The 12,837-nt window shown below is 49.5% G+C and overlaps 1 protein-coding gene across 3 annotated transcripts in view; it reads left to right on the forward strand.

Annotated features, from left to right (window-relative positions):
• CGN (cingulin) overlaps positions 1–12,837 on the forward strand; it is a 49,211-nt gene that overhangs the window by 21,579 nt on the left and 14,795 nt on the right. Inside the window, exons 1-2 of one of the 3 annotated variants that reach the window (XM_007178059.2) lie at positions 4,766–4,784; positions 11,252–12,126. In XM_007178059.2, coding sequence (XP_007178121.2) covers positions 11,266–12,126 — 861 coding nt within the window. In that variant the 5' untranslated portion in view covers positions 4,766–4,784; positions 11,252–11,265. Of the gene's footprint in view, positions 1–4,765; positions 4,785–5,206; positions 5,296–11,251; positions 12,127–12,837 lie in introns of those variants that run through there. The other 2 variants (XM_007178058.2, XM_057534930.1) reach the window with 2 other exon arrangements.

Below are 12,837 nucleotides of genomic sequence, written 5' to 3' on the forward strand. Positions count from 1 at the left end.
GGGGCCTCAGCTCTAACACTGTAACAAATCCCAAAGGTGATGTAGCTGGAGGCTAACAGCTAACAGCACTCTGGCAGTTGAATGGCAGTGTCTTTTTTTTTTTTTAATTAATTAATTTATTTTTGGCTGTGTTGGGTCTTCACAGCTGCCCACGGGCTTTCCCTAGTTGCGGTGAGCGGGGTCTACTCTTTGTTGCGGTGTGCGGGCTTCTCATTGCAGTGGCTTCTCTTGTTGTGGAGCACGGGCTCTAGGCGCGTGGGCTTCAGTAGTTGTGGCACGTGGGCTCAGTAGTTGTGGCGCATGGGCTTAGTCATTCCGTGGCGTGTGGGATCTTCCCGGACCAGGGCTCAAACCCGTGTCCCCTGCACTGGCAGGCAGATTCTCAACCACTGAGCCACCAGGGAAGTCCCCAGAGTCTTTCTTAAAGGGAGAGCTGAGCTACATATCTCTGTGGCTGCCATATCAGGTATTTTGTCTTCGAGTCCAGTGCTGTGTCCATATATCATCTTGCCTCTGTATTTGAGACATGAACTTTGAGAAACAGTCAGATAAAGAACCTAAGTAAATCAGAGTGGGACTCTGCTGGAATTCTTTGCCACAATGGACTGTGACAGAACGTGTGCATAGGTTTAAGCTGCCTAGCTTCTGCCTCCTTCACCGATGAGGAAAGGAAAGTGGGGTGTGAGGTACAATCAGCTCTTGTTTGGCTGTGTGGAGGAAAGCTGGCTGTCTCCTCAGAATGGCAATTTACCAACTCGGAAAAAAAAATTATGCAGAAGGAATCTGTTCCTTTTAATTACCATTGGAATTGGAAGTATGTAGCCTTCTTGCTCTTTTTTCCTTTTAAATAATACTCATATTTTGAATGTATGCTGGAGACTGAACATGATGGAATTTAGTTGCTCAGAGCACTAGAGGTGGGGCAGCTGGGACCTATTGAAGGGTTAAAGGGTATGGGGTCACCTGAGGAGCTGGGAGAGGAGTCTTTCCCTTGTCAGGGAGTGACTCTGATTAGGCTGAAAATGTTGCTTGGAATTCTTTGTCCCAAACAGTTATCTTGTGTCAGATATGGTTACACTTACTCATGTTTCTAACTGATAATAAAAAGAGGAGCTGGAAGACAGAACAAGACTTCCACCCCCAAAGAAGCCAAAGGAAACAATATAATTATGGAATCTGCAATCATCTTTTTTTTTTTTTAATTTTAAATTTTTAGTTTTGGCCACATCGTGCGGCTTGTGGGATCTTAGTTCCCTGACCAGGGATCGAACTCAGGCCCTCGGCAGTGAAAGTGCAGAGTCCTAACCACTAGACTGCCAGGGAATTCCCATCATCTCCTTAACTTCTCAGAAGAAACTGAGTTCCAGAGATTTTAGGAAACTTGGCTAGGATTACAGCTTTCTCAGAAGTAAAATTAGAATATAGGTCTCTTGACTCCTGACTCAGTACTCTGCCTCGGTGATGTTCACTCATAAAGTCTCTTGTGGAAAGAGTGGAGGACGTGGGTCAGAAAAAATGAAAGAGCATTTGGGGACTTGGAGATCCTGAATCCAAAGATTGGAAGAGTATATCAAGCGAGTATATAATGTGACCATTTCTTATTATCTTCCCTAACAACACCCATAATAGAAATTTTACTCAACCGGGAAAAGCCCCAAGCATTAGTATAATTACAGGTTGTGACTGCTGTTGAAGAGCAGAGTATTTGTAATGGAACTTGTAAAGAAATGGTGAGTAATGTGCTCAAAGGACGTCAGGGTGACAGGTCCCTTTCTTTTCCCCTCCTTGGTCACCACTCTAGTGCAGGGCTTGCCATCTCAGTCAAGCCTTGCCATGGCATTTATCATCCCAACCTAGACTAACCTTCTGAAGTACTGCTACTTTCTTGTTCAAAAACCTTCAATAGCTCTCTATGACCTACCAATAAAGCCCACATTCCTTATCCTGATATTCAAGGCCTTGTAAAATTTATCCCAGAATCTACCTTTCCAGTCTATTTCTCAATACTCGCCTGTCCCTGTGCTCAGCCTGTGGGATCTCCTTCCAGTTCCAAAATAAACATTGTGCTTTCCTGCCCCAAGGGCCTTCCCCCCACCTCTCCCCTTCACCTACCTGTTTTTTCAAGGTCCACATTAGATACCACCTCATTCTAGTTGGAAGGAAGACTTTTCAGTACTATTTCATTTGTGCCATTCATTTGGCACTTTTCATATCCTTTTTTAGGCTCATAGGTAATTCCAACAGCTTCAAAACTTGTTTACACAGTCTCCGGCCCTCAGAATCACTCTTCTTTTTGGCAGGTCCATCTATCTGGTGAACTAAAGTCACCTGACTCAACTTCCTCAACTCCCCACTCCTTCATACCTGGTCTTCCAATTTAAGTTCTAGAACACAAAATTTACCTTTTCTTCTATGTCCAGGCTTTGAGTGTTCTCTCTCTCTCTCTTTTATTTCTTGAATCTTGCTCACTCTTCTTGCTTATTCTCAAAATACAACCAAGTCTCTCTTCCCTGAAAACAAAACAAAACCAACATAAAACTTCCCCTTTCACCCTGTTTTTCTTTAAGTCAAGGTACCTTTTCTCCTCTTTTCTTGATATACTTCTGTTATTGCAGTTTGACCTAAGGGTCTGCCACTCTGCTGAAACTGACATCTGGAAGATCAACCATAACTTCTAAATGCCAAATTCCAGTCTCTTCTCCTACTGAACACGTCCCTTCTATGGACTTTTTCATCTACCTCTCTGACTACTCCATCACTGGTTTTTGTTTTTCTCCCTCTGTCCCATACTTCTCAAGGTTTGTTCTTTGGTCCTCTTTAGAAACTTTCACTTCTGTGGGGATGATTCTTAGATCTGTCTCTAGCCCTAGCTTCTCTTCTATGCTTCAGTTCCAGTTGTTTGCCAGACTTGTGTGTGTATGTGTGTGTCCCACCTACTTCTCCAAGATGGCAAGTTCCAAAGTTAATTTATTTTATTCTTCCTTTTCCAGGTTATCCCCAAATCTCTTCTGTCTCCTGTCCTTTCAGTCTCAGCCAGTGGCATCACCCCCTTTCAGTTATTTGTTTATCTTTAATTACTCTTCCTGTGTAGCTTCCTGCTGCTCCATTTAGGAATTGGCCACAGAATAATAGGTGATCTCTGAGATGATTTCAGTAGAGTTTTTAGTGGTAGTGGTGATAGTCTTGGAGAACTCAGGAAAGAACTGAGGAAAGAATTGCAGGATAAGAATTTGGCTCCAAATTCACTTCTTTCATGAAGCCGTCTCCAATATACTTAGAACATTCTCTCCTATACCATTTCACAAAAGTAAAATTACTCTCTTGAGTACGTATCAATGTAATTCATTTCTTCTTTCTGGATACTATATTTCGCTCTAATTTTCTACCTTTGCTATATTTATAAACTGGTCAATTTTGCCAAATTGTAACATTTCTTAAGGAGACGGACCACAAACTCTGGAAAAGGCATTAGTGTCATCTTTGCCATCTGTGCCTGATGATAGTGTCTCTCTCAGATTGCGTACTTCCCTGAGGAACAGATGATGATGACTGTGACTCAGAAGCCTCCTAGTTTTTTCTTGTAATCTGTGTTCATAGTGCTGGGGTGGGGTGTCTCCTTTGCCACTCTAACTTTGTATTTACTACAAATATACGAAATGTCCTAATTATTGAGGTGTTAACTTAGGAGAGTTAGGAGTTTCCACTTTTCCAATATTTGGCTCAATTAAACAATCTCACATTTCAAAAAAAAAAAAAAAATCTCTTAAAAAACCACCCCAGTGGTCTGGAGATAACGTAGTCCTGGAGAGACATTTCCGATCCTCCACACCCCACCTCCCCCCCACCCCCACCCCGAGGAACTGCACTCTACCACCCACTGTTCCTCCCTGGGGCATGGGCCGGTTTGATGGCTCAGATCCCTACGTAAAGCTTCCTTTGGAATGCAGAGACTTTGCGTCCCAGCCTATGAACTGGGAGGTGGACTTTAATCTCCAGGACCTACATCTAGCCTTCGAAGTTTGGGGGGAGGGGAAGGAAATGAGCTCCCGAGAAAGCACTAGACTGTCAGCAGCATGTAAGAGTCCTCTTCAACCCCAAATAGGTACACGATAAATATTTGTTGAATAAATGAGAATATCAGAACCCAACAACGTAAACTAAGTCAATCTCTTTTTTACATACCTCAACGATTAAAATCTAGGAAGTCAGCTTTACCGCTGTTTACACCTAGTAGATTAGCGGAGTGCCTGCAGTTTGCTGAGCACCCCTGACTTTACTCTTCAGGGCACTGGGATTAATTTCCCCACTTCTTGAAAGGCTAAACCCTAAAATAGATTTACAATCTGGGGTTGAGACCTCCTTCTGTTTAGAATAAGAGTCATTCCCGTTCCCTGTAAACTCACCCCGCCCCTTCCCATTCATTCACTCAACAAATATTTATTAAGCGCCTAACAATGCCGATCCCTTTGCAGGCGTTTGGGATAAACCAGAGAAAAAAACAAGAGATCTCTGCCCTGGTAGAACTTAGCGTAGGGCGAGAGACAAACGACGACTATGAATTTTAGATTATATGATTTGGAAAGTGATACATACTACCGAGAAAAAGGTGCCAGGCTGAATGATTTGTGGAGGCCAGGAGACAGGGGAGGAGAATCCAAGATTGGGATCCAGCTCAGGTTGGGGAAAAGGGAGACGGAGCTGAAGTGGAGGAGGTGCTGACGTCGGGGGACCGGGAAGATATTTTCCGCAGAATGCGACGGAACAGTATTCTGGCTTATGCGGAGGTAGGTGAAGGGCAGAAAGGAGTCTGGACAGAGATTCCCGTCGAGAACCCGGCAGGCGGGGGACTCTTCAGCAGCTGAGGAGAGAAGATGCTCTGGACGGAGGCTCCTGGTCCAGGGGCCGGGCGGGGGGCGGTCAAGGGCGGCCAACCACTACGTCCCCAAAATGGCCTCCCGATGCCCCTCGCAGCCCCCACCCCCGCCCCCACACTCCACCGCCCGCCGGCCCACGTGACCCGGCCGGCCCCTCCCGCCCACCGGGCAGGCGACCCCGGGTCCGGGTCCCTGCGGCGGTGGCCCCGCCCCTCGCGGGAAACGGACCAACCGAGGAAGGGTAAGGCGGGGCGGGTGGTGACGGCCAATGGAGGTGGAGCTCAGGAGGGGAGTAACAGGTTGGTGGGAGGGGGAGAAAGAAGGAGGGAGCGCCGAGGGACATAGGGGGAGGGCCCGGGAGCCGCGCGTGCAGCTCTACCCGAGCCCGAGCCCGAGCCCGGGAGCGCCGAGCCCGGCTGGGGTGAGTGAACCGGGCGGGCGCAAGGGCACCTGAGAGGCAGGCGAGCCCTCAGGTGTACCCCTGAGGGGCGGGAGTCCAGGCGATCAGAGATACCCAGGGCACAGGTGCTGAGTTGGCGAGAGGAGGAGGGGAGGTCAAGTTAGGGTGGGAGTACTGATTAAGAGCTGGCTCCTACTCTAAGATGCCACACGCAGGTGCCTGGGAAGGTGCCAGGTGAGGGGCACCTGAGGCTAAGGCTATTCCCAGGGCATGGAAGCGTTTCAGGGCCAATATATCTCTGGAAGTCAGACGCCAGTCCCCGGGGCAGAGTTTCTCTTGGAGACCGGAATGGTGGGGGGAAGGAGTCAGTCTCAGTTGGGCAAAGGGAACTGCTGCCTGAGGTTCAGACACGTAAGGGAGAGGGCGTGGAAAGGTGCTGTTTCCCTGAGGTTCTTTACCCGACTGCCAGTCTGAGCCGGTGCTGATACCTCCCTTCTGGCTTTGAGGTGGCTCTGAGGTGTGGAATCTTTCTTTAACCATTCATCTATAGGGCAAGACAGGTGCAATTAATAGACACTGAGAGGTAGAACCAGAGGGCACCCCCATCTCTTTGCTAGGTGTGAAACTAAGTCTTTCAGTTTTTGTCCTCCTTTGCTTTCTTGCCAGGGAGAAAGTTTCCTTCTTCCTCTTGAGAGAGTGCTCTACAAGAGGGGGATTTGAGTAAGCCTAGATCCCTAGGCCTACAAAATATGTAGAAATACTTCTTTCTAATGAGGCCTCTTTCTGGGGGCTAATGTCAAGCCCTCCCCCCAAGCATACATACTTCTGTGGTTCTAGATGGGGCCATTGGGTGAGGTTCGGGAGCCTAACCAATTTCCTTGATGCCTCTCAGAAATTCCCCATTATTCCCTGAAACCCTACCAGGCATCCCTGACAGCTGGACCATGATGGCTGTCAGACTGGCCATAGGCACTGGTGCAGGAAATAAGCAGGACTCCTCAGGAGACCACCGGACTAGGAGATTCAGCACCTCTAAGTCTCCAAGCTGGATGAGAGGTGCACATCAGAGCCGAGACAAAATTTCTGAGGCAGATTTCCTTGCCTTAGGCAGGTGAGGGAACCAGAGCCAGCCTTAGCTTGGCCCTTTTGATGCCCTGCCTGAGGAGAGTTGTTGTAATTGGGAAATAATTAGCAACCGCTATGTTGTCGACAGGCTGCCTGCACATGCCTCTCTACCTCTTTCTTCATCCTGGATATTCGGGAATGGGGGGCTGGCTCCAGGGGACTGCTAATCCAGAGATTTGCCTGACCCTAAGAGGATTCTGGCTTCCTAGAACCCTTCCTGCTTTCCCCAGGCTGACCTGCATGCCATCACCCCTGTGGGAGGTGAGGAGGGGGTAGGGCTGCTGCTTCTCTTCATGCCAGGGAAGGGGAGAACTGAGGGCCAGGGAGGTGGCCCAGGTTAAGTGTGGGATCTGGAATGCAACCTTGGGAACTTTAGAGGGAGGGGTAGAGGGGGACAAAGTCTTCTGTTACACACTGGCCTGTCTGTCAGTCACCAGGCACACTGTGTATCTGTTCCTGCGTGTTCCCTCCCCACCTTCTGCCTCTTCCTTCAGAGCCTTGGCCTTGGCATCTAAGCTGGACAGAGTCCCTGCCCATGGTTTTGCCCCTCTGCCTCCTCTGTGGTGTGGAATTTCTCTGGTCTGCTTCACAAGCTGCCAGTGGAGTCTCCCCGGCCCTCCCCTTTCCCTTGCCTCTCAAACCAGTCCAGCCAGTTTGCAGGGGCCCAGTTCCTCATTGTGTTTTTTTCCCCACTGGCCAAGCAGCTCTAGTCTGGTGCTCAGGTTTGACTTTTCCAGTGGACTGAGCCAGGAGTACGCACGAGGGGGTCTTTTTGGATCCTCGGGCAACCTTATCTTGCTAACTCTTTATGAGAAAATAGGAGCCGAAAGAGCAAGGTCACTGAACTGTCCTTTTCTGTTTTCACCATTTGCTTTCCTTGTTACCTCCGAGGGGAGTCTAATCTCTGTACCTCTAGTTCACCCATTTTCTGCATCTGCCAATTATATAGCATCTAGCATATTGCCAGGCCCTATGTATACCAGTTCTTCCTGGGCACACCTGAAGCCACCCCACCCCCACTTCCTGCCAGGAGTCCAGAGACCCTGTCACTCCTAGTTGGAAGCCAGATGCTTATGGCTGGGCCAGAGGTGATGGAATTGGGGCAGGGCAGGCTAATGAGTAACTCAGGGAGAAGTGGCTGCCTGATACAGGTGCCGTGTTCTCCCTCTCCTTACAGGCAGGAATGACAGAGGCAGAAAGATGAAGCTGAATTAACTTGTGGCTTAGTCTCTTCCCAGAGTACAGTTGGTGGGAAAAGCAGGGTCAGGCATCTGGTGAGAGGAAAGGCTCTGGGCTCCCTGTTGCCTGGCACTAGATCACTATTTACCTGCCTCTGGGGCTTACGAAAGGCCTTGGAGCTGCCCTGCTCCCCTGGCCCCGCCCCGCTGTCCTCTGTAACTGAAGGCGGATAGGTTTCGGGTTTTCCATGTTGAATCATTTAGAGCCCTGCTTTCTGACCCACCCCAAAGATCCCTTTAGCCCTCCTGGCCCTTGACCTACATGTCCTGGGACTGAAGGGGGTTGAGGTTAGGGAGTCACTGGGACCTAGGGGTACACTTGGTGCCGCCTCTGAGCAGCTTGGTGCTCTTGGGCGGGCAAGGGCTATGCACTCTCTGGGACTAGGCTGGGAACTCCTTGACCTGGATCTGGAAGATCAGTAGATGTACTGTCAGGGTAGAGCTGCATCATGAATAAATCATGTGACTTCTAGGCACATCTGGTTCCAAAATTATGACTGAATAGGACAGGGAGTCCAGGCCAGGAAGAGGTCCTGTTACTAGGACAAACAAGAAATGGCTGTGCGGGATCCTTGGGAAATCTCCCCACTGCTGTGTTGAGTCTGCCTTGGTTCGGGATACAACTTTTAATAGATATATATTGACATCTACCATCTGCCAGGCCCTGGGGACACAGGAGTCAGCTGAGAGCAATGTTTGTTTTTTTTTTTTAATTTTTTTTCTTTTTTCTTTTTTTTTTAAAGTTTAATTTTTTTAAATTTATTTATGGCTGTGTTGAGTCTTCGTTTCTGTGCGAGGGCTTTCTCTAGTTGCGGCAAGTTGGGTCCACTCTTCATCGCGATGCGCGGGCCTCTCATTATCGCGGCCTCTCTTGTTGCGGAGCACAGGCTCCAGACGCGCAGGCTCAGTAATTGTGGCTCACGGGCCCAGCTGCTCCGTGGCATGTGGGATCTTCCCAGACCAGGGCTCGAACCCGTGTCCCCTGCACTGGCAGGCAGACTCTCAACCACTGCGCCACTAGGGAAGCCGGAGAGCAATGTTTTTTTTCCCTCCAGGAGCTTATAATCTAGTGGAGGAGACAGATAGGAAACAAATCATCACTCTGATAAATATATAAATAAACTGAGGCACACTCACTGAAGGCCAACTGTAGAGTGTATGATGTGAATCTGATCTAGTTTGTGGGAAGGAATGGTCAAGGAAGGCTTCTCTAGGAAGTGACATCCTTCTGTAAACCAGGTGAAGTCAGGAAGGTCCTGTTGGAAGGAGCAGCATATGTGCAGGATAACATTTGTTGTCAGCTTTGTGACAGGCTTATGCTGCTAGATGCGTTCATGTTCAATATCTTGACATTTTCCCTCTTTTTATTGAAGTAGAACCTAAGTAAATAAAGTGCAAAAATCTTAAGTGTATAACATGATACATTTTTACAGTTGTGTATACCCACATAATTATTATTATCTAATTCTCACAGGTAATTACCTCATGAGGTATTATTATACCCATTTTACAGATGAGGAAACAGGCTGGGAAAGTTGTGATTTGCCCAAGGTTATATACATCAAGTGAAGGTCAGAAGCTGGGATTCCAAGCCAGATCCTGACTGTAGTCCAGTGCCTTTTCTATTGGATGAGTGGCTTGGAGAACTTACCCCTTTGCCTTGTAGCTTCTTTTCTGGTCCCATTTCTTACTTGAATTCCAACATAGGGCCCTGCCAACTAAAAATATTGCTTTCTGGTGTATCTGAGTCAGTGGTTGGTTAAAGTCCTCCCCAGTGTCTGCATAGTGGAAGGATCGGGTCCTCGGGTTCATGGGTGGGCCTTAAGGACCTCTTGAGATTCTGTGGTAAAAGTTTGGATGGGCTGTCTCCTGGGGGAAGGGTGCATTGCTTTCATCATTTTCTCAGGCACCAAAAAAGGTGAAGAACCATTGCTGATAAGGGGTTCCTCCCCCCAGTATCTTCCTCTGTAGGGGAGGGGCTGGGAATGCGACTAGGAATGCTCTTACTCCAATTCCTTTCTCACCTGGAGCTCTGCCCCTCCCTTCCCCACCCATCCTGGGTTCCTGAGCTTCCTGGCACTTCTACAATCCCTGAAAGGGGCCTTGCCAAGTTTCCTTGGCCCAGAGCTCCACTGGGAGGTTGAGCTGGGTATGTTTGTGTCTCTGGCATATCAGAGGCTCCTCCTCCAGTTTGGTGCTAGGCCCTGGTGGAGGTTAGCAGAAGGGGTGGGGAAGCTGGATTTTTATTTGCTTAGAGGAGAACCTCCCCCCAAGTTCCTGGAGCCAGAGCAATAAGCAATACCTGGAACACATTCCATTTGCTGACTCTGAGCTTAGGCAATGTAGACCCAGGGAGCTGGCCTGTAGGTGGTCTTGGCTCTGGCCCTCAGCTGGGACAAGTCTGCCTGTCCTGGGGCCTGATACTCTTTTTTGTTTTTGGCTGCACCATGCGGCTTGTGGGATCTCAGTTCCCTGACCAGGGATGGAACCCAGGCCTCGGCAATGAGAGCACCAAGTTCCAACCACTGGACCGCCAGGGAACTAACTCCTGGACTGGTACTCTTAAATGTTACTTAAATCTTTTCTTGAATAGGTAGTACATGGTTCCAGATTCAAAAGGGACAAAAAGATATATAATAGAAAGCCAGTCATTCTCCCATCCCTGTCCCCAGCCCTCCGTTCCCCCAACCCTGATGCATCACTGCTATTGGTTTCTTTGAGGATCCTCCCAGAAATGGGATGACCTATCTTGAGGTCTTCTGTATTTGAAATGAGCTCTGGGATTGGAGGCCCCTATTCTCCATTGGGTTGGAGGTGTCTGCAGGTGGGGCTTGGGTTCTGCCTTCCCTGGGGGTGGGAGCAGCACATGGTAGTGCTCTCTATGTGTACATGTGAAGGTCAAGAAAAATCTTTAAACTCTTGACAAAACCAAGCTCCCCAGGACTGTATTAGAGGAAATGGATTCTTCTGGGTCAGTGGGTCTCAGAATGTGGAATCTGGACCAGCAGCGTCGGCATCACCTGGGAACTTGTTAGAACTGTAAATCCTCAGTGTGGGACTACCTACTGAATCTGACACTCTGGGGGCAGGGTCCAGCAGTCTGTTTTAACTGGTCCTTCAGGTGATTCTGCTGCTCAGATGAAGTATGAGAACCACTATTTTGTGTAGAAGGGATTGGCAGGGCAATCAGCCTCACAAAAGCTGGGCAGGGCTTCCCTGGTGGCGCAGTGGTTGAGAATCTGCCTGCCAATGCAGGGGACACGGGTTCGAACCCTGGTCTGGGAAGATCCCACATGCCGCGGAGCAGCTGGGCCCGTGAGCCACAATTACTGAGCCTGCGCATCTGGAGCCTGTGCTCCGCAACAAGAGAGGCTGCGATAGTGAGAGGCCCGCGCACCGCGATGAAGAGTGGCCCCCGCTCGCCGCAACTAGAGAAAGCCCTCGCACAGAAACAAAGACCCAACACAGCCATAAATAAATAAATAAATAATAAATAAATAAATAATAAATAAATAAATAAATTAATTAATTAATTAAAAAAATAAAAAGCTGGGCAAGTGGTGGTTTCTGGGTTTCTACTTCTAGTCTCTCAGCTTAAACTCTTCATCTTCTAGGACCCCTCCTACCCATGGAGCAGGTGTCCACCATGGCCGAGCCCCGGGGTCCTGTAGACCATGGAGTCCAGATTCGCTTCATCACAGAGCCAGTGTGTGATGCAGAGATGGGCACCCTACGTCGTGGTGGACGACGCCCAGCTAAGGATGCAAGAGCCAATACCTATGGGGTTGCCGTGCGTGTGCAGGGCATCGCTGGGCAGCCCTTTGTGGTGCTCAACAGTGGAGAGAAAGGTGACGACTCCTTTGGAGTCCAGATCAAGGGGGCCAACAACCGAGGGGCCCCAGGAGCTCTGAGTTCCGACTCAGAAGTTCCCGAGAGCCCCTACTCTCAGGCCAAGGAGTTTCCTGCCTCCTCGCAGGGAAGCACATCTGATGAGGAGCCCGGGGCCCACTGGAATGGAAGGCTACCGCGCTCCCAGTCCCAGGCCTCACTGGCAGGCCCTGCCCCTATGGGTCCAAGCAACAGGAGCACCAGCCTGCTGGAGCTAGCCCCCCAAGGACCTTACCCGGGCAGCACCATTGACACTGCCCCCCTGTCTTCGGTGGACTCCCTCATCAACAAGTTTGACAGTCACCATGGGGGCCAGGCCCGGGGCCGGACTGGCCGCCGCATGCGGGTGCTGCCCCCTGAACAGCGCAAGCGGAGCCAGAGCCTGGACAACCGGCTCCCACGGGACACCATTGAGGAACGGGAGCACCGGTCCCCCAACCACTGGACCCCAAGTGCACAGCATGACCAGCACACGGGCAGCTTGAAACAGTCAGCCCAGAGCTGTCTTGGTGGCCTTAGCCGTTCCCGTCAGACCCAGGACTGGGTCCTTCAGAGTTTTGAGGAGCCACGGGGGAGAGCACAGGACCCTCCCATGCTACAGGTCAGACCTCACCCCTCTGTGGCTTCCAAGCCCTGGCCCCTTCTCATCAGCCCTGACCTACTTGGGTCTCCATGTTGATTCAAATGACCTATGGCAGAAAGTCTACTTTTTGTCCTCCACTTTATCCGTCTACTTAATAGATGGTATTCACATGTACAAGACACTTCCATGGGCAAAATTCTAAAGGAAGTGGAAGTAACTATGAAATCACCATTCACAAGCATGGAGAGTTACTTGTCATTGCCCGACCATTAACTGTGCCTCAGTCACCAGCATTTGCTAGGTCTGCAGCAAATGTGAGGCAGGCTTGGAGGATATGAGTGGCTCTCTGGTGCTCTTGCCAAAACTCCCCCCTTTGTCTCCCACTCAGGAATGTGAGTGAGTGGGGGAGTGACTTTACTCTGAGACAAAGTTAAGCCCATCCTAAAAGTAAATCATTCACAAATTCTAGTACATTAACTGCCATTAGTGACAAATAACCTGTGACACAGCTCACAACTGGTCGAGATCTGTTTGTCGAGCAAAATCTGGTTTGCAGCAATAGTGAGAGGTGTACCTTGCTTGGACCCCTTCCTGGCCTGTTGCTCCGGCCTCAGAGGTGTTGCCTCTTTACCCCACTTCAGGCTTGTTCGTCGTGCTCGAAGGGCCTCGTCTCCCAACTGCCACTTCTCTTCCATCTGAACCCCACACACGCTTGTGGCGTAATCTTCG

The sequence above is a fragment of the Balaenoptera acutorostrata genome, chromosome 1 (assembly GCF_949987535.1).
Source record: "Balaenoptera acutorostrata chromosome 1, mBalAcu1.1, whole genome shotgun sequence".
In the NCBI taxonomy this organism is placed as follows: Eukaryota; Metazoa; Chordata; class Mammalia; order Artiodactyla; family Balaenopteridae; genus Balaenoptera; species Balaenoptera acutorostrata.